General features: G+C 38.5%; 1 protein-coding gene across 1 annotated transcript; it reads left to right on the top strand.

Annotated features, from left to right (window-relative positions):
- Positions 1-6,653: 6,653 nt before the first annotated feature.
- On the top strand, positions 6,654-20,831 carry LOC131969175 (protein SSUH2 homolog). The gene is made up of 12 exons (XM_059330352.1): positions 6,654-6,761; positions 8,952-9,041; positions 9,427-9,502; positions 9,611-9,740; positions 10,611-10,671; positions 11,850-11,971; positions 14,019-14,084; positions 14,218-14,297; positions 15,861-15,953; positions 17,260-17,365; positions 18,783-18,890; positions 19,702-20,831. The coding sequence occupies exons 1-12, from the start codon at positions 6,749-6,751 to the stop codon at positions 19,840-19,842; spliced, it is 1,086 nt and encodes a 361-aa protein (XP_059186335.1). The 5' UTR covers positions 6,654-6,748; the 3' UTR covers positions 19,843-20,831.
- Positions 20,832-22,081: the final 1,250 nt, after the last annotated feature.

Genomic DNA, 22,081 nt, shown 5'->3' with positions numbered 1-22,081 from the left:
CAGCATCCCGGCTGTGTGTTTCCTCTTCCATTGGCAGGTGCACTGCACACGCACAAATTTTTTTTAGAAAAAAAACAAGATAGATCCCATCTAGGGGTAAATCCACAACATCGGCTAACACTATCTACAAGTTCTTTAATGTTGAAAATAACAAAATGTCACTTCAAACCATTTGCATAATGTTTTTAAAGCAAAATAATTTTCCAAACTACAGGACTACGTCATTTTGTTAATTCCTGCATTGAAGATGCATTCATCCTGTGCTAAGAAACATGCACCTCCACTGGAAATGTGTTTCTGAAACAGGAAACTTTTGTAAACTCGTTTACAGTTCAGAGTATTCAGACACACAATATTAGCTTTTCCTCAGTTTTGTCAGACATGCCTGGTTGACCGCCTTGTTTCTACTAACCATGCAGGTCACTCAAACCTGTTGTGGCACCGCACACACGAAACAAGGAGTTTTCAGAGCAAAATGGAGCCGTAATCATTGTCACATTATGTCCAAAATTGCCTGAAGTTTTCCCTGCAAGTATAAAAAACATGGACTAATTTTCTCCTCCTCATAGTGACATAAAAAACATTGCATACAGCTGATTTTTTTTAATCTTCGGACTCAGTGAGAGAAACACTATCTGTCTCTGAACGCACCGTGACTGACCTGAACATTATTCTAAAGACATTTCAAACATTTCAGCCTCTTTGAGGTGCGCTTGATTTACAGTAACAGAGCACAGAACGCAGAAAATCAAACACCCCCCCTCTGTGTGTTTATTTAAACTGCACAGTTTCCTCTCTGTCTGTCTCTGGTTGAGTGTAAAAACTTCAGTACTGTAACTCTGCCTCTTTATTCACACACTTACACACTCTGACACTGCCAAGAGGACCAGGAATGTAAACGGAGCGACCATCTGCCAGCAGCGAGAGCGTGTTTCAGTGCGTGAGACTCTGGCGCCCCCTGCTGGGTGGATGCTGACTTTTATAACACGTCCTAAACAGCAAAATAAGAAGAAAAGAGAGAATAAAGGCACAGGGCAGGATCTCTGCGGATACAGACACCAACACAAGTGGGTCAAAATGATGATAAGTGATTGTTTTTTATGGCATTTCTGCATAATATACCTTTAAATTAAACCTTGATCTGTTAGTTTGTTTGATTGTGAGACTTTTGTTTTTTAATGTTGAATGTTTTAATTCAGATTCACTAAAGTAACACAATTAGCCAAATTAACTAACCAATCAAGGCAGTGGTAGACCAACAAATTACTGCTTTTTACAGGAGTCTGGTGGCTCTTTATGATATTAAGAGAGCATAATTCAGAGATACTCAAAGTTTCGATAACAGTGTCAAATTGATTGAATGCCACACAGGAGGAAAATGCAGTTGGTAGTGCAAAATATTATCTGAATAGTGTTTTAAATGTAATTTATTTACAGTTAAAGTATTGAAATAGACAAATTTGAAGGTTTATATAAAATTACATGCATTTCTATTGACATTTGGTTACACATTGGGCTGCTTTAAGATCTATGTCCTTCTAAATGGGACCATTATTTACCGCTTTCACATCATATTGTATTGAAGAAAACTTGAAACAAGTGACTAAGGCCATAATGTTGCCATGAGAATTTTTACTGAAGTGATAAATCAAGTGAGAAGTCGTCTCATTTTGTATTGTGATAGATAGGAGGTGATAGATAGACCGGACTTCTTTTGCAACTGACGTTGGTGCCCCCTGCAGGACTTTTGTGAGATTGCAGGCTTATGTGAGGTTGCCGCCTGGGAAAACCCCAAAGCCAGACGAGATAAACAAGACCTCGAGCGTGTACTAAATCTAGAAAACCTCTAATGGGAGTCGTTCCGGACCAGATGCCCTTTCGAGAGAACGACGTGGTTCCACACCGAGCTCCCTCTGGATGACTGAACTCTGGAGGAACCTCATTTCATTTTCTGCTTTACACAATACAATACTTATTCTCTCTGTCACCAACCAAAGATCATGATCATAGGCAGTGGTGCACTCAGTTTATCTGAGGTGCAGGGGCGGAAATTTAGAAAGGGCACCAGCTGCACTCAAGGGGGGCACCAGCTGCACTCAAGGGGGGCACCAGTGCACAGAAACTCTGCCAGCATGCAGAAAAGTAAATGATACTGCATGATGTCTGGCCACCCCTAGAGGCCACTGCATCTTTTTTCTCCATTTTTTGTGCACCTATTATTACCCTTTTGGACCAAGGCATTTCCAGGGCCGATTCGGAGGTGGTGTCTTATCTTGAACCACTTCTTCGCTTTTCAACAGCCCAAGAACCGGCTCTCTGCCAGGAAAACTGGTTCCAGAACGGTACCAACTCTTTGCTGGTCTGGAACCACGAACCACTTACATCAGGGGCTGGGGGCGGGATTATTGTGAACAACTATCCTAACTAAAACATGTATCATTAATTTTATTTGATCTGTTTCACTCATAGACTGTATATAAATAATGGACATAGTCACCGTGACGTCACCCATTGGTTTGTGGCCCGTTAATTCAAGTTCAGCGCCACACTTGTCGCCATCTTGCGTCACCATCTTGTTTCCAATATGGGGAGCAGACCATATTTGGACTGTGGAGGAGTGAGAGGGATCTGATCACTGACTACACGCCTCTGTTCACCGGCAACCTGACTGATTCATGTCAGCATTAACTGGAGCATTAACTGGGATGTTAGTTCTGGCAAAAAACAAAAACAAAATGTTCGTTACTTACCTAAGAAAACTGAACAGCGACTCCTTGGAGCGTCTGTTAGTCCTTCCAAAAGCTGAACAAGACATTTTTAATGAACAAAACATTGAAATAACCTCATTAAGTGAAAATACAGTGAAAGGGTCAAAGTTATAAGACCAAAACTGGTAAACTTCCTTTTTTACATATATATATATAAAAAAAATCTTTATTGACACATTGCCATGGATGCACATTGTTCTGCTTCTCTTCTGATGACAACTCGCCTTGTTAGTGACTTGTCAATCAAAGGTAGCCACGCCCAAAATCATACGATTCTTTATCTTCTATTTTCTTCTAAATGGGGCCTTTATTTACACTTTCAACATCAAAATGTCGAAATAAATCAAGTGAGAAGTGTCTCATTTTGTATTGAAATGAATGGATCGAAGTGCTTCTGCAGCCGCCGTCAGCGCCCCCTGCTGGGATTTCAGGTAGAATGCAGCTTAAGGCACTTCCTGGTTTGCCTCCCTGCTCAGACACGGAGGTTGCTGCCTGGGAAAACCCCAAAATGTTCCAAAGCCAGATGAGATAAATAATCCCTCCAGCGTGTTCTAGATCTAGAAAACTTCTAATGGGAGGCGTTCCGGATCAGATGCCCTTTACAGAGAAGGAAGTGGTTCCACACCGAGCTCCCTCTGGATGACTGAACTTTTAAGTTAATAGATGAACTGGTAAATTCTTTACTTTCTGACCCAGCACAGTGTCTGACCGCCTCTCCACTCACTTAGAGATACCTAACCTCCTTCGCTTGGGGCAACTCACACCACAATCCATCAATTTTTTTCAGCAGAGAATTAAGGACCTCAGAGTCGGAGCTGCTGACCTCAAACAACCCCTCTTCTGTTTCGACACTGAACACTCGTGCACACATGAGCGACCACAGTCTTGTAATTATGAGCCAGCCGAGGCGTCTGAAAGACCAGAAACAGACAAGAGAAGCTTTCCTTGTAAACATTTTATTTGGTGATTATGTGGTAAATACCAGCCGATGCAGCGGGGAGGAGGTGGTGGGTTCTCTCTCACCTTCTCTCTGTCTCTTTGGGTCCTCGTGGTCACACCCAGACCTGACACCACATGTCTAATTCTGCGCCCACGCTTTCAAGCAAACTGTCTCCTGATAAGATCCTTGAAGTGAATCATTCTTTAGTAGCTTACCATGGGGTTCTTCATTGATTCTGTGTTTGCATTTCAAATCTCCTTTAAGTATCACCTCCATCAAGGAAGTTTGGTTTGTAATTTGTTTTGTATAGTTCAAACATGAAACAACAAGTTCTGTGGATTATCACGAGCAGTGGTGGAATGAAACTAAGTGCATTTACTCAAGTACTGAAGTACACTTTTGAGATACTTGTACTTTACTTGAGTTTTTCCATTTTGTCTGAATTTATACTTCTACTCCATTGCATTTAGAGTCAAGTTACAGTTACAGTTACTTTTTACTTCACGACATTTCGCTTAAGTTATTTTTCAGGTTGAGATTTAACATACATTTAAAGTGATTAGAGTTTTATTTCAATTAAACCTCATAACAGTATACTAAGTAGTTAAAATGAGCCCTACCTTGAGAAAATTAAACACTGCTTACATAAATTCATCAATACAAATAAGCTAATAATATATTCAGAATATATATAACACTCTGAGCGGGTTCATTCTGCATGTATAATTTTGAGGTACTTGAGTATTTCCATTTTATGTAACTTTATATTTCTACTCCGTGTTTTTCCATCTTTGTTTAGTTACTGGGACATAAATGATGGAGCCAGATGAAAAAAGTCTGAAATGTGACCATCAAAGTTGTTAATATTAAAGGTATTTCATACTATTAAATAAACAATCTGAATACTTCTTTTAAGGTTGAACTGTCCCTTATAAACCATCAACTCAAAGTCAAAGTGAAGCATATTTGCCTGAAATGTATTAAAACAATACCATTAAATTAATATCATACAGTGGTGGGATATTACTGGTTACTAGGTTACATTTACTCAATTACTTTTGAGGTACTTGTACTTTACATGAGTATTTCCATTTTATGTAACTTTATACTTCTACTTCACTACATTTGAGGCAAATCTTGTACTTTTTACTCCACTACATTTAGCTGACAGCTTTACTTTGCAGGTCGAGATTTAACATGAAGAAATATTATAAATTCAAAGTGATTTTAAAGTAGTTAAAATGGAACATATCTTTACAAACACAAAACGCTGCTTACATAAATGCATCGATAACAATAATTCAATAATATATTGAGAATATTTAAAACATTCTGAGTGGCTCCATTCTGCATAACAAATACTTTTAATTTTGGTCACTTTAAGTACATTTTCTGATACTTTTGTACTTTTACTTCAGTAAGTTTTGAATGCAGGACTTTTACTTGTAGTGGAGTAATTTCACAGTGTGGTATTAGTACTTTTACTTAAATTAAGGATCTGAATACTTCTTTTAGGCCTTAAAGGGAAACTGTCCCTTTAAGGCACTTCTACAGAGGCTACATCCACTTATTTTCTACCCTTTATGCAGCAGAAGCTCAAGCTGATTGTTTCAAACATTTTTAACAAATTATATTGATCCTGTGTTTGTTTTTTTTTAAAGAAACGAGACCGCCATAGCGACTCCCCCTCGGGCTGAGTGAGGGGGCTGTCATGACATCAGCTGTCAGGATCCAGAGCAGCTGCCGCCTGTTGACCTGAGAAAAATTTACCTTCAGGAAGCACAAACTGCCTCGACATGTTTTAAACACAGAGAGAGAAATCGAGCAGCTCCAGGCCTGTTGTTCTGATGCTAGAGGAACAATCTGGCATTTGATTAAACACTCATGTGCTCAGATGGAAACCTGATAACCCCCCTCCATGAGAACAGAACCTTAAGAGAAGCTGAAGGAAAAAAACCCCAAACACATCTCTGTTTCTACAGCTGTTTATTTAATAACATTAATTCATCAAATCCTTTGTTTGTAGGTGTTTCTATTATTTTGTCCACTCCGTGTGGAGCTCTGTAATCCACTCCAGATGGGGCGTGGTCGACATTCCTGCGGATCAGTTGCGTCAAGACTCCGGAGCCAAAATGACATTAGCGCCGGAAGTTGTGCTTGTATCCTTCACAGTAAAAGACCTGCAGGAATTTAAATATATTGATTCAATATTTACAGATTACAGATTAAATGTGTATCCCGCACAATGAAACCTAAGATATTAAATGTTTTAATTTTGAGTACAAATAAAGAATAGAGGTTTTATTTGTGTAATGTAATCTTTTGATTATACGGGGTGCTTTCGAAATTTATTTAATAATTTTAGCAGACCATTGCACTCAAAATGTGCAGCTACAGGATTATGTTTTTTTAGCCTTTTTTCCATTCATATTCTCTATTTCTGTGCATATACTTCATCACATGTGCAGTAGTACAAAACAGTTACACAATGTGTGCAATTTTAACATTTAAATTATACTCTGAATATTATGTTGCTTCCTTATTTGTACTTTGCAGCTCATTTTACCATCCAAATAGACGTTGTAGCCTATGTATGTATGTATGTATGTATGTATGGTTTTTTAAATCTATTTTCTAAAAAAAAGTTTACAAGATGCTTTCGACAGACAAAATATATGACAGACATATAAATATGCAGAAACATGTTGAATGAATGAAAAACAATCAAAAAAATACAAATACACTTTTTAGAAGAAATTATAATCAATAAGGGCAATTTAAAACACGTGTCTGTAATTAGATCTTGATATAAATGAGGTACAAAGAAAATCCATCATTTAAGTAGGCTAGTAAAGGGTTTTTAAAAAATAAATTGAAAAAAGTCACGTTAGTAAGACTTTTATTTTTTTGAGGCTTCACCGGAAGTTGTGTTTTATTGTCGCAGGTCGGGCGCTTCCAGTCAGCAGCGTCTAACGGAGGTGTGAAGATAAGAACAGATCGTCTGGATTTACTGATACCGAACTGATCAATCAGCAGCAGGATGAACAGCGCAGGTAAGAAAATGAAATACACCACGATGACACAAATTTACACGGGTCACCAAACTGACCACCACACCAGCCAACTGCTGCAGGAACAACGACAAGCTGCAGCCGCAACATGCACGCCTGTCACGTCCTGCAAACATTATTTTGAATAAATAAACAAGGAGGTTTCTCGCAACTTAAGTACAGTTTAAATCTTTATAAATTCTCAAAGTAGATTTAAAACCAATTTGCCGAGTTTGAGTGTAGCGGGTTTTAATTGTTTTTTATTCTGTATTCAAGAAAAATCGGCGCACTTGCCCTTTTTTTTAAATATAGCCTAAAGCAATAAACTCTTTGCATAACGGAAATGGCTTTCAAACGGGAATGTTACTGAAAATAACAAAGGTGGTAATACATATTAAGGAAAAGTGAGTTATAAAGTATTAAGAAATTAATTAACGAAATACCTTCTTTCATCACTTTATCTCTTCTCTATTCAGTCCATAAATAATATTCATTTAAACTGTCAATACAGGTTCTCTTTTAAGTTATTTGTTTATTTATTTATTTATTATCTATGGGTTTTTTTTTTTCAGGTTTATAAATTCATCCGTTGAAATTTATCAAAGTCTATTTTATGGCACCACCCTATCTTTATCTGGACAGGTATGCAGTATGTGCTGGAGGCATTCCAGGTTCACAAACAAAAGGTCAAACAAAAACATGTCTGACAAACATGTTTATTTGGCAAGTGTACACACACACAAAATAAATGCATGATGCAATAATTTATTTAATTTTACAGCATTTTGCAGGACAAGTTTTATCATATCATATTATAGCATTGGTGGAAGAGATTCAAAACGTACTTAAGTAAATGTACATAAGTATCAGCATCAAAAAGTACTTAAAGTATCAAAAATAAAAGTACTCGTTAAGCAGAATGGAGCCACTTAGATTGTTTTATATATTCTAAATATATTATTGGATTATTAGTATTGATGTATTTATGTGAGCAGCGTTTTAATTTAGTAAAAGTACGGCTCATTTAACTACTTTATAAAATGTTTTGAGGTTTAATTTATCATGTTTTTATGTTAAATCTCAACCTAAAAAGTAAGTAAAGCTGTCAGCTAAATGTAGTGGAGAATAAACTACAATATTGGCATCAAAATGTAGTGGAGTAGAATTATAAAGTTACATAAACTGGAAATCCTCAAGTAAAGTATAAGCACCTCAAAAGTACTTGAGTAAATGTATTTAGTTTATTATGTATTACTTTGATGAAATTCAGGCAAATATGATTCACTTTGACTATTAGTTGATGGTTTATAAACAGTATAACTCCTCCTCCCTCACACCTTCTGTACCTTCTTTACTCCCTCATAATTTCCTCCTTTTCTCTCCTCTACCTCCTCCTTCTCCCCTTTTCCTTTCCTACATCTGCTGCTTCCCTCTCCCCTCATTACCTTCCACAGTTTGTCTGTTTGTCAGCAGGTTTACAGAAAAACTACTGACACTTTGGAGATGATCCACATGTTACCTGCTCTGTTTCCTTTTCCCTTTCTTGTTACACAAACACAGAAAACAATTCTGATGTTATTAACATGATGTTTGAGCAATAAAACACAAAACATCTTCTTTGTAGCGTGCATGTTGTTTCCACATTACGACTTAAAGCTCATAAACAGACCAAAGTCGGAAGTCAGACTTCCAAACTCGGGAAATGGGATCGTCAGAGAGGCATGAGAATGCAGAGTTGGCCTTGGCCGAGGTCTGGGCACCTCCTTTCCTTTCTAACTTCCACCTCTGCTTCTCTACCTCCCCTTTTCTTTTGACTCCTTTTCCTCTTCATCTCCTCCTTTGATTTCCTACATCTGTTCTTTCTTTACCACACCCTATTCTTCTCCAGTCCTTCTTTAGTTTCCTTTTCTCCCCTTTATGACCACCCACTTCTCCTTTATCTCCTCTCCTCTCCTCCCCTTCTCTCTCCTCTCAGTTTCGAGTCATGCTAGCAGTTTCCCTCTGTTTCCAGTCTTTGTGCTAAGCCAAGCTAACTGGCTGCTGGCTCCAGCTTCATATTTACATAACTTGATGTTTATCTTTTTCCTCTAACTTGCTGCAGGAAAACAAATATTTCCAAAAAATGTTACATGATTCCTTGAATGGCCTTGCTCCACTGCACAGGTGTTTTCACTTTTCTGTTGTTTATTCCAGCCGTGTATCCCCCTCCCACTGCCCCCGCCGCCACCGCTGGCAACATGTTTGGCACCGTGCCCGGCTATGAAGGAATCATGGCAGGAGGAGGTAAGATGAGTCCGACCCACAGCTCCTCACATATTCATGCTGCAACAAGTTTGTCATTAGTTGTGTTTGCATCAACTCATTTCTGTGCACATTTTGAAGATTTGCATGAGAAAAGCTTGATGGAAACACCAACATATTTGTTTGGACAAATAGCTCATAAGAGTTTAATTTAAGAGCTGATATAAAGACATTTTCCATGGTTTTCTTGAAAATGATTTTGGTTATTAGTGTGGTCTAATAATTTTGTCCATGACTGTAAATGGAAACATGGCTAATGACTGTGGGGCAGATATGTCTGACTGAAATTTCCAACAATACATTTGTGTCTCTGATTTATTATTATATTGCTTCGACGTTAATGTAACCACTGCTGCTGTTTCTGCAGGAGGTTACCTGCCGCCTCCGATGCCCGTGGAGCCTACAGCCCCGCCTCAGCCTGGCCCCGTACCTGATGACTGGAAGTAAGACCCCCAATCGCTCTGAAAGAGGGCTGCTACGTTAAGAGGATAATCAGATTAAACTCATAATGTGATTCTGTGTGTGTGTGTGTGTGTGTGTGTGTGTTGCAGCATCCCCACTCTGACGGAGGATGTGGCTCGTGAGGCGTTCAAGAGCTACGCATCGGCTCAGTGCTGCTACGGAAAAGATCCCGCCACTGACGGAGTCATCACAAGCCTCGAGCCATTCAACACCTACAGGGTGACGTCATGTTCACATGCTGTTAAAAAAAATCCCAATGTTATTGAGTGTGCTTGAAAGAGCACACTATATACTACCCACCTGGCTTATTCTTATTCTTCTGTGTTTTTTTTGGTTGACTGCTCCTCCCGGAGTTTTGGTGCACATACACTAAAAAGCTATCAAATCAAAAGTGTGCTATGACTTTCTAAGGGTTTCGGCAAACAATTTTCAAAATATTCGGCAAAACCACGCCAAAAAATCCCCCCAATGTTACCCTATGGAGAGGCTAGAGTGGATGACATCATCTTTTGAGTGCAGAGGGAGAGAAAAATTTGTCAAAAAATAAATTTGGAAGCTGCGCTCGAGGCAGCAAATGCCACTGTACAGAAATAATTTATACTTAGAAACGTAGGAAAATTCATCTTCTCACTCACAATCGTCTGCTAAAGCTGTCAGAGTTTCATTTTGATGATCCATCAACACGTACCCACAGCCTCATAGAGCACCATGTCCAAAATGAGCGAAAATTTCTGGAGGAAAGCAGAGGTACCTGTTTCTTCTGATCGCTCTAAAAAAAACAATTTCTTCATTTTTCTTCACAAAACACATATGTAGACGTTCAGGAAGAACTCAGGATGCTCAAAGTGAAGTCGGTTTTATGATAGGAGTTACGGTTTGGCCTAAAATGCTTTCTGTTGGAGGGGCACTCTCACCTGCTTTTTGCTCTCTGTCAGTGGCTTCATAGGAGCAGTTGATTGCTATGGTCTGATTGGTGGCCGCACCTGGCAATCAAAGCCCCCCCCCCCCCCCCCCCCCCCCCAAAAAAAAAATTGTTCAGCCCTTCACTGCACATTTAGTGTCTCTTATTGTGTTTTCTTTTTTTTGTAGTATCGACTGGAGACGTACACTGAGTCCAGGTCAACTGAGTGGGCCCACAAACCTCATGAAGGCAAGCAAACACACAGATAACCTCCTTCTGATATTTAACAGTCCGGTTAATTTCCTCCCTAATGTTGTTCAATTCCTGCACGTTTATTCACTGTAAACCATTGTGTTACAACCGTTATGAGGAGAGAAGCAGTTTGATTGTTTGATCTAACAGAAGAGGCAGAAAGGTGCGATTGTTGAACAGTTTGTAGGTTTCATGAGGTCTTAAACCCTAAAACTGAGTCTGAACAAAACCCTTTAAAGAACTGACTTAAGTATAATGATCTACCTCTGACTTTGCAATCAGTAAAACAATCAACATTTCATTAATTATCTGTGATTCTTTTGTTAAAAAGGTTGTTTTTTCAAGCTCACACCTGTAACTGGAGATAATTATGTAATTATAATATATATTAGCATTACAAATAACAGTAATCATCAGTAGTAAATATTATAATTAGTGATAATTAGAAGTTAGACATAAATAATAATGTAACTAGAAATATCATAGTACGATACAAAATGCAGTAAAAATAGGGCAAATGAAAATAAAGTAAAATATTGTTTTGTATTAATATTGATTTATATACTGTAAATTGCAGAGCAGCACAGATACGGCGGTATTTTCTTTTATACAAATACAGCAACTTGCATGCAGCTAGTAACTGACTAAAAATATTAAAGTTTACAGTCAATCCTCTAAAGAATTTATTTAAATATAAAGAGCTGAAAAAAGGAGACGATGCTGTGAAATATCAATGTGAATTTGCTGGGTTTTCTTTTATAAAAAAATGTTGCTTTTTAACAACCTCATCTTGCACCAACATGAGAAACACTTCACATTAAATCACTCATCGTCATTTCCAAGAATGAACTAAATCCGTGCAGCAGGGTCTGAAATGTCACTTTTAGCCCCTATATGAGTCAAACACAGCATAAACACTGGGTCCTACATTTCCTGTAATGCAGCTGGACAGTGAGAGAACCCTGATGTTATCATCATGGCAGCAGGGTCAGTCGTCAGGTGGTTAATTTAAATTAGTTCTTCATTACAGCAAATAATGTCAAATAATGTGTATTCTACAGGTTTAAAGTTGTCATGGAGGGAGGAGATAGTAAAAAAAAAAAAAAAAGAAACAATAAAGGTTTGGGTCTGTTGGTGTGTGTATGTGTGTGTGACGTCTCTCTTGTGACTGACAGGCGAGCCGGCTGACTTCTACACCCAGACGGCCCCGCGGCCCTGGGAGATCCAGGCCATGGCCCCCAGCCTCTTCACTGATCAAAAGGAGGAGATCCGCGTGCCGTTCACCTCCTCCATCAAGGTTCAACTCACCTTCTTCATACTCTCCACTACACACTCACCACATGTGTTCCCAGAGCTCTCTGGCCTTCTTGAAGATCTCACATCGGCAGTGGTGGAATGTAACTAAGGCTATGTTTACATGATGATCTGAACAGAAGACGCAAAAGTTTTTTATTTCGCGTTTAGACGAGCGTTTTCAGGAGGAAATCTGCTGCATACGGTGACGCAAAAGTGTGTGAATTGGATTGGGTATGCATGCCAGGCAGCATCACTTAAAGCAATAAGAGCATCTTTGGCCATGTGGAAGTTTTCACACCACGTATTTTCATCAGCTACTCCTTCCACAAAGTTCTCCACCATCCACTAGATCTCCCAGGTCTCGTCCAAAGCCGCCTGGCTCGCCTCCCACCAATTGGTGCATCCAAAATGTGATAGGGGTAATTACAGATCCTTCTCTGTTCACTAATACTATCTGTACATATCCTGTACATTTGGTGGAAAGACTCCTGTAAGTTTATTCGAGCTGCCAGGGCAGCTTGAAGTGTCTTGGCAGTGTAGACGGACACGCTACGGCGGAGCCGATTCAACTTTTCCACTTTGGAGGGTGGTTTCAGATTTTTGCGTTTTCAAGCCCCAAAAATGCCGTCACCGTCTAAACGAAAGGCACTTCCGATAAAATGTTTTGTCGTTTTTGCCCGCAAGCGTCCTCGTGTAAACGGGGCCTAAGTACATTTACTCGAGTACTGTAAAATTTTGAGGTACTCTACTTGAGTATTTCCATTTTATGTATTTTATGTTTTCGGACTATAAGCCGCGCCTTTTTCCCCATTTTTCGATTCTGCGGCTTATATAACGGTGCGCTAATCTATGGATTTTTACAGCTAACGGCCACTAGGTTACCTGCTAAATCTATGGATTTTACAGGTTACAGTCCACCAACTTTAACTCTATGGGCTCTATGACCGATCCGCTAGGAGCGGCGGGCTCCAGCAGGAAAAGCTGGAGGCAGGTGTACGTACCAGATCGGCTCGGGGTCCTTCATATACTTTTAAGCTATTTTTCACTTGTCTGTGTGTATTTGTATCAAAAGCTACTTAGTTTGTCGGAGTCGCCGTGCCGTAATCAGCGGCAGACGAAGGACCCCGAGCCAATCTGGCAGGGCGCCGGAAAAGAGTGAAACAGGTAGCGCGTAAAAGTAAAAGTGAACGAAGACACAGAACGAGAGACAGACCGACATTAAGAGAGCGAGATAGTTTGTGCAAAGAAAGTTTTCATGCACAAACCGTCATTATGGAAAACAAACTTTTAACAGCTTTTAAGTTAAAGACAGTCAATCTGGCTGTAAAAGAAGCTTCCTCAAGCAGCCATCTCTTTCCCGACAATCCCCTCTGTGCATGAACCCTTACATATGGTAATTAAACATTAAAACACCTGCGGCTTATAGTCCAGTGCGGCTTATATGTACACATCATTCAATTTAGCTGCTGCGGCTTATACTCCGGTGCGCTTTATAGTGCGGAAAGTACGGTAGTTAAAATGAGCCCTACTTTTAGAAAATTAAAACACTGCTTATATGCATCAATAATAATAATCCAATAACATATTTACAATGCTGATATGTTTGTACTTTTACTTAAGTAAGTTTTGAATGCAGGACTTTTACTGTAGTGGAGTAATACTTGTGGTTGCTTTAATTGTTAAAGCCTGGCTCAGACTGCAGGGGCCAGTGTAGCAGTGATTGAGCCCTTCAGATAATCAGAGGAGGAATCTGGTCCCAGGAGTCAGAATGGTCATGTGAGGAGTTTACAGATCCAGTCGTCACACAGTGTCTCACCAACGTTGAACTGTGCGTGGCAACAGTCATTTTCGCACATGTGTGATCACCGCGCCCCAAACCGTTGACCTGAACCAAGTTTAAGCTTAACTGACAGCTGACAGCCAATCAGAGCGCAGGACTCAGATGTAAAGCATTCCATACTTCTAGTAACACGTTCTGTGTGTCAGTGCGACTCACAGACAGTAAAGTTATTTTAAACTCTGTGTGTGTGTGTGTGTGTGTGTTTCAGGAGTGCCACAAGTGCCATTCCACTGGGACGATGCCGTGTGAAGAGTGCAAAGGGAATGGATATGAAGTAAGAAGACTGTCAATCAGTAATAATAGACCACATAATAAATATAGTTCACAGTTAATTAAATGTGGCTTTACGATAATTTGGTATTTGTGTGTGTGTGTGTGTGTGTGTGTGTGTGTGTGTCTCTCTGTAGAAACTGTGCTGGGTGTGTGACGGCACCGGGACGAAGGAGAATGACAGCTGCTCTCGCTGTAACGCGACAGGCAAAGACTTGTAGGTCCTGAGGGGAGGGGGCTTACATCCACATTTACATCTTCGATATTTATTTTCTGAATAGATTTAAAAGGCTTGAACAGAAAAAACAGCATGTTTTTGGTAGCAGATGTTTGTTTTATCTCACGTCCCTTCAGATATATATATCAAAACCCCTTGGGGGGGGGTCGAGAACCACTAATTGGGTTTAAAGTTGTAATCCTAAAGATTTCATTTAATCCCTTGTGCATGGGCAGGCAGCCTGGATCAAGTCCAGGAATGCTGGACTCCACCACTTCAAATTTAAACTACAAGATGTAATTACATAATATAAATTCACTGAACGGCTATGGCTGAATAAAAGTCCAAAACTTACAATTATTTCCCCTTATTTCCACTCTCTACTGTCATCTGCCAAAGCAAAAACAACCCCCCCAAATAAAGGGCCAGACCTCCTTTTCTGCATGTTTGACTCATTTACTACAAATCCATCTACAAAATAACTGCAGTGATGCATTCAAGGACTTGAAAAGTGTCCCAAAAATGGTTTCTGTAGTCAGAACATGAAACCTAGAAGACAAAAGTTGTGACGTTGTGAAACTAAAGATTTGTTTAATTTGGAACATCTTTAAAATGTTTTGCAGCCTGAAATGTCAGATATCAGATTGCCCCTGAACACACCACCAGAAAGAGTCACAACATGGTGATAACATTGTTTTATTATTTACTATCAGGCCTATCACCATAATTACAATATGGTACAATATACACTCATGGAAAAAATGATTAGACCACCCTTGTTTTCTTCAATTTCTTGCTAATTTTAATGCCTGGTACAGCCAAAGGTACATTTGTTCGGGCAAATATAATGATAGCAACAAAAAAATACTTATAAGAGTTTAATGCAAGAGAAATCTAGACATTTTCCATGGTTTTCTTGATAATGATCTTGGTTATTATCAAGAAAACCATGGAAAATGTCTAGATATCAGCTCCTAAATTAAACTCTTATCAGCTATTTTGGTTTTTATTATTATATTTGTCCAAACAAATGTACCTTTAGCTGAACCAGTTATTAAAATTAGCAAGAAACTGAAGACAACAAGGGTGGTCTAATCATTTTTTCATGACTGTATGTGCAGGACCTTAATAATTATTGCTTGCGATATCACCTGTTGTGTTCTCATACGTACATTTTAGTGTTTTTTACAGCACCTAAAGTTAATACACAAAAGGCTATGCTGGCACACACATTAAAAAACTTTAAAAAGACAATAATATCGTTTATCGCAAGTTAAAAAGTTTGCAACTAGTTGCAACAATGACTTAATTTGGACAGAAACTTAGAGTAGTTAAAAAAAAACAATCTTAAAATCCACTAATAAATAAGCAGGTTAACAGCATGCAGTTAATGAACTAGAGCAGAAAAACAGCAGTATGACCCTTTAATTTACACTTTACTGCCAGTACAGTTTTGACTGATTAATATGTGAAATGTGTATATGTCATGTCTGACGTATGTGTGTGTGTGTGTGTGTGTGTGTGTGTGTGTGTGTGTGTGTGTGTGTGTGTGTGTGTGTGTAGATGTACCCACTGTGATGGTCAGGGGACAAAGATGTGTGACACCTGTGAAGGAAAACTACAACTGCTGACTTACATCAAGCTGAAGGTGGAGTGGTGAGTACAGATGCTGCAGATGTAAGGGGGTCCCTGGAGTCCTGTAGGAGATGTTAGTGGTTCTTGAAGCCTGGTACAACTAAAGGTACATTGGGTTGGACAAATATAATGATAACAACAAGAATAGCTCATTTTAGTTTAATTTAAGAGCTGATATGTAGACATTTTCCATGTTTTTCTTGATAATGATTTTGGTTATTATGAAAACCATGGAAAATGTCTAGATACCAGCTTTTAAATAAAACTCTTGTGAGCTATTTTTCAATAGTGAGCTATATTTGTCAAAACAAATGTATCTTTAGTTGTACCAGGCAATAAAATCAACAAGAAATTGAAGAAAAAGGGTGGTCTAATCATTTTTTCCATGACTATATATACCACCTGTGCAAGTGGTTTACTTGCACAGGTTACTGTGCAAGAGTTAGAGTTACTGATAACAATGCATCTTGTGCCCTGTTTAAACTTGTATTTAGCGCTGATTGTTTGTGATCCAATCACCAAAGACACATTAAAACCATGTGTAAACTTGGTCTTAGAGCCCTGAAAGAGGTTCAAGGGGGTCATTGGTGGTTTCAGAGGTGCTTGATCATCTTCCAGAGTTTCAGATAACTGCTGTGTGCAGGTTCATCCAACCCTGTGATGTCGTCACTTTCCTCTATTTCCAATCTGCACTGTTCTCAATCTTCACCACAGTTTCAGACATAATTATGGTAACATGATTGCACACAAACTATATCCACCAATATTATTAGTTTTTATTCTGGAAATCTCAGTGAACACAGATTTTGAACGTAAGCAGAAATTTAGCTGGAGCACATTTGAGCTATTAATTATTAATAAGGGGTTTATAAATGCACTTATGAATACATTTATCACTGACATAAACAGGAGCCACATGCAATTTCATAAAGGAAGAGTTAATCACAGGGTGTGATGACTCAGCAGGGTCAACATCAAATGTATTAGTATTTTATTTATAGTATTTTTTATTATTATTTAGGATTATCATCTGCTGCCTGAATTTTGTGTTTTTACTTGACATAAATAAAGACATTTCTACCATAAATTTTTGCATTAAAATTCACCAGAATGAAGCGAGCAGTGATGGACGGCGCTTTGGTGACCTCTGGTGGTGTAAAGATAAACCTGCAGGACATTCATTTAAACTGACGCAAATACTGCACACTTACCAATTTAAATAACTGATACAATTTATGTATGTAAATGTATTATTCTGTTTGTTTGTTTGTTTGTATGTGTTTATGTGCGGATAAATATGTTTATATATTTGTGTATCTGTGTTTAGGACCAACAACATAGAGGACCACGTGGTGGAGCAGAACTCTGGTCTGAAAGTCGATGATCTTCGTTCAGTGAGCGGGAAGGAGCTGTTCAAGAACAACCAGTACCTGGTACACACACACACACACACACACGTACCCAGTTATGTGGATAAACCTGTGATGAAGAATTAAGTTAAATTATAGTCTGATATTAACCCATAATAACCCACGGTGACACGGGTGTAACAAACACTTTAAATCTTCAATAATCTCCCATATTCAGCTTTATGCTTCATATTAACTCATTAAATCCCTAAGCGACACATACTCAACACCCTGGTGTGGTGGTCATGTGACTGTGACAAGAAGAGACTTCTCCAAAATGTGTGTATGACTGGAAACAGAAATGTGAAAAAGTAGTTAATTTCAAAGCGCTTATTTTTTGTTTCGAGGCTAAGTTTAAACACATTTAACAATTCTAATCCGTTAATAGGGAACTGAACAAATGAATGTCACAATTGTGATATATGTTGTGGAGATGCAAAGAAAAAGGCACATTTCTGTCTCTGTAAACAGAAAATGTGTCTAGTTTTTTATTTTAAAATAAGAAATATCATAAACATGAATACAATAAACGGCCAATGTAACGTATATGTCACATCACAGATCTTTGACATTTAGTGGTAGAATTTATTTTTTTTAAACATCATAAATGAGTTCTATGTGGTCCACTTGGTCTGTGGTATATCCCCCATCATTTTCCTTTAAGGATAACTGGGTCGGTTTTACTCAAAAAGAAATCAAGAGTAGTACAGTACTGGTCCTAAGTATTTTTTTAATCTTAATTAGTATTTTAAAATCACTCTAAGCATTAAAAATGGCCCCATATTATTAAAACACACATACAAGCAGAAATTAGAAGAGCTGGTGGTAATCATTGCTCATCGTATCATCAATACAACAACAAGTTAAAGAATCTCTTCATGAATTAAATGATCTTTGTGGTTTTGCTCAACTGCCACTGACTAATATTAACATCATGTGCAATACAGTTTTCAAAATCACAGACTATATTGTGTTCGTTATCATGTGCAATATGATCTATTACATCCTGCCAAGTTATTTTCATATTTCCACCTATTTGATGCTCTTTTGAGATTTCATTTTCATTCTATATTTTTATTGTTACCTATTTTGTTCATTGTTTTCTTATATTATCCTATATTGTGATATTTTTTGTAATTGTTTTAGAAAACTTTGGAGCAATCTGGAATCAGAATTTCCTTCGGGATAATAAAGTTCCATCTTATCTTAAAATACAATTTTTATTTTCATAAAAATGTACAGATTCTTCTGTTGTTAGTGGAGGCGTGTGTTTATCTATGCCAAGGAAACGTCCTTTAATCTTCCAGGAAACATTGACTCTCCTCAGTTCATAATGTTCCTTCAAATACCCCATGATCTTATTTTCATTAAAGGGTGTTGCTGATGTTATCTTATTTAGCAGAGGTGGTTTTACAGTTTGTTACTCTCTGTCTCCTCTCAGCTCTACCCGCTGCTCGGGTTCCCCAACCCGGCCATCTCTGAGGCCTCTGAGCGTCTCATCAGGGAGCACCAGAGCAAGTACGCCCAGACCTCCAGGATCCTGCAGCAGGTAAGCCAGGAGACAGCTGTATCTCAATAACAATGTATATCATCATATGGCATGTTTGTTTTTTTTGGTTACTCAGAAAAAATAGTGTAAGTGCAATAACCACATGATAAAACCATGTTTTGTATACTCCTGTGTGAAGTAAATACATCAAAATGTAAAGAAGTAGTGAGAATGTTCTAATTTAATCAAGAACTTTAGTGCAAAATAATGATTGTAGTGAAAAAAAAAATACATTTACAGTCATGGAAAAACATGATGCGACCACCCTTGTTTTCTTCAATTTTTTGTTTATTTTAATGCCTGTCTGTCTGTCTGTCTGTCTGTCTGTCTGTCTGTCTGTCTGCTGATTTGCTCATCAGCATACATGTATGGCCACACAATAACCCTGCTCCTACCTATGAACTATCAGAAATCAAGGTTAACAACAACTGGTGTTGTAAATATCTACTCATTATTTTTTTTATTATTTACCTTATTTTCTGTCTAAGTTGTTTGACCTTTTCTTGTTCTGTAAATAAAAATAAAGTTGTCCTCCAAAAGTGGGGGGGGGGGGGGGGGGGGGTGGTGGGCCAAAAAAAAAGAAAAGAAACTTCAAAAATCATTCTATTACATTCAAATATAAAATGAACAAGAAATTAAAGAACACAAGGGTGGTCTAATATTTTTTTCCATGACTTTATATGCACATATCAGATATTATGAGAAATCTGAGTAAGTTTGCGTTTATTATTAAGAGGATAAAGACGATAAATTATCATATTGAAAAACCGCCCTGTGTTGAAACTATTCTCTCTCTCTCTCTCTCTCTCAGAGGCAGACAGTCGAGTTGATCCCGATCACTAAAGTGAACTACAAGTGGAAAGGCGACTCTCACCTCTACTACGTCTACGGCAATGAGCACCAAGTCAGCGCCGACAATTACCCACAAACCTGCTGCTGTGTCATCCTGTAGACACACACAACCACTAGGGTTGCACATCTCCCTGTGATAAACCATTCGATTCGCATCTAGATACACAGGTTACGATACGATTCAAAAACGATATACTTTTATTTGCTGATCATTCCTGAGTGCAGGTTCGATCTGAGTGACATCGTTTACATTTTCCTTTAATCATATAACCTAATAAAACATTGCCCGGTGTTCAGCGGACACAGTCATGTTCTGGGATATTAAATAATGAATTTCTATATACAGACGTAAATAATAGACCAATAAATAAGGAATATATGATAAAGGCATTCCTGTGTCCCTGAGCAGGAAACAGTTCACAGTAAAAACAGCTGATCCAGCTGTGATCCGCTGCCGTCGTCATTAGAAACAGACGTCGCTTCACGTGACGATTAGGAGGGAAGGACGTCTCATGTCTCTTAAAACATTTCGCAAGTGATGCAAGTGAACGGCGCAAGTGAGGGAAGCGGGGAGGCAAAATTAGAGATTTTTTTTTTTTTTTCCCAGGACAAATATTTTATTTATATCAGTCTCACAAATGGTGGACACACAAAAAATATATACGTTTTTAACAACATCCACATGTAAACCATATGTCTTTGGCTTTTTTTTCTTCTTTTCCGCTAAGAAAATATTAAATAGCTTGTAACATATTTAACTGTAAGAAAATAGACATTATTCTTTATAGTCTGTCTGTCCACAGAATCATCTGAAGTATTGCATAATCTTAAAGGTCAATATTAATAATAATTGTAATTAAGTACAGATAGTAAATATGCCTTCATAAGATAATTATACTTTTTCAAGGGTTTGACTGACAGTGCATCTCTTACACCTGGTGCTAACATTTGTTTAGTGTCACTGTGCATCATTATATTTCTTTTTTTTACAATATTTTAACATTCTTTTACAGAACACATGTACCAGCTCTGGCATTTAAGGAGCACGGCTTGAACAACAAACTATATTAAACTGAGTAATTCAGTGCACATATGATGTCAGTGTCAGTGTGTGTGTGTGTGTGTGTGTGTGTCTGTTCAGATAATAACACCATTTTTCTTGTTGTGTGTTTGGATTTACAGATACAGTAGTGTATAAAATAATAGCAGTCAAATGTGACTAACCAGATTAATCCAGGTTTTTAGTATATTTTTTATTGCTACATGGCAAACAAGGTACCAGTAGGTGCAGTAGATTCTCAAGAAAACCAACAAGACCCAGCATTGGTGATATGCAGCTCTTAAGGCTGTGCAATTGGGCAATTAGTTGAAAGGGGTGTGTTAAAAAAAATAGTGTGGCATTCAATCAGTGATGTCATCAATTTAGTGAAAAAACAGGTGTGAATCAGGTGGCCTCTATTTAAGGATGAAGCCAGCAATCCAGCAGAGGTGATGAAGCAACGGCAGGCATTTGATCCCGTCCGCAAGCGCCTCCGTGATGCAGGTGTGAGGAGCGGTTTCATCTACCCGGCACGGCTGCGGGTCTCCAGTGGCACTATGGACAGAGTTTTTTCGTCCCCTCAAGATGCTGATGCTTTTGCAGAGACTCTGTCGTGTATACTATCCGCCGACATGGCGCATCTAGGTATGTGACTGTTAAGTTGTTTTTCTATACCAACCGGGACATTTATATGACGCCTTGTAAGGTATGTGCGTGTGTATCTTAACATATGTATTTATCGCTGTTGATTTTCACAAGCACTTGTCCTCATTTGTGGAGAGGGCGCGGGGTTCCTCTGTTAACTTTGGGGCCCGTTAGTTGCTCCTGTATGGTCCGGCAGCCCCTAAGAGAGTATGTATGGTTCACAGTCTCACTTTGTTTGGGAAAGTGGGAGGGGGGGAGGGTGGTGATGTTCTTGTTCGCTTTCATGTGTTCCTCTTGTCTTTATCATTATTTTATTAGGGCATTATGTTTGTACGCTGCTACTATGCAAAATCCTTATGCATCCTAGTATACCTTCTCCAGGTGGTGGCATCACTTTTACTAGTTGGAATGTGCGTGGGTTGGGTCATGTGCTCAAGCGAGCTAAAGTGTTCTCTCATTTAAAATCTCTGTCTGCTGATATAGTGTATTTGCAAGAAACGCATATTAGACCCACAAAGGAACATTTACTTAGATGTAGCTGGGCCAATCAGATTTTTCAGTCCACGTTTTCCAGTAAGGCCCGGGGAGTGGCAATTTTGATCCGTAAGACTGTTCCTTTTAGGCATGTTTCTACTGTGAGTGATCCAAATGGACG

The sequence above is a fragment of the Centropristis striata genome, chromosome 3, assembly GCF_030273125.1.
Source record: "Centropristis striata isolate RG_2023a ecotype Rhode Island chromosome 3, C.striata_1.0, whole genome shotgun sequence".
Classification (NCBI taxonomy): Eukaryota; Metazoa; Chordata; class Actinopteri; order Perciformes; family Serranidae; genus Centropristis; species Centropristis striata.
Note: the sequence above shows the minus strand (reverse complement) of the source record. Positions and strands in the feature narration are given on the sequence as shown.

Bases quoted from the DNA above. Each gene is read 5' to 3' on its own strand.
- LOC131969175 (XM_059330352.1), top strand. The intron at 9,741-10,610 runs GTGACGTCATGT...TTTTTTTTGTAG, and splicing joins AGCCATTCAACACCTACAGG to TATCGACTGGAGACGTACAC. The intron at 11,972-14,018 runs GTTCAACTCACC...TGTGTGTTTCAG, and splicing joins CGTTCACCTCCTCCATCAAG to GAGTGCCACAAGTGCCATTC.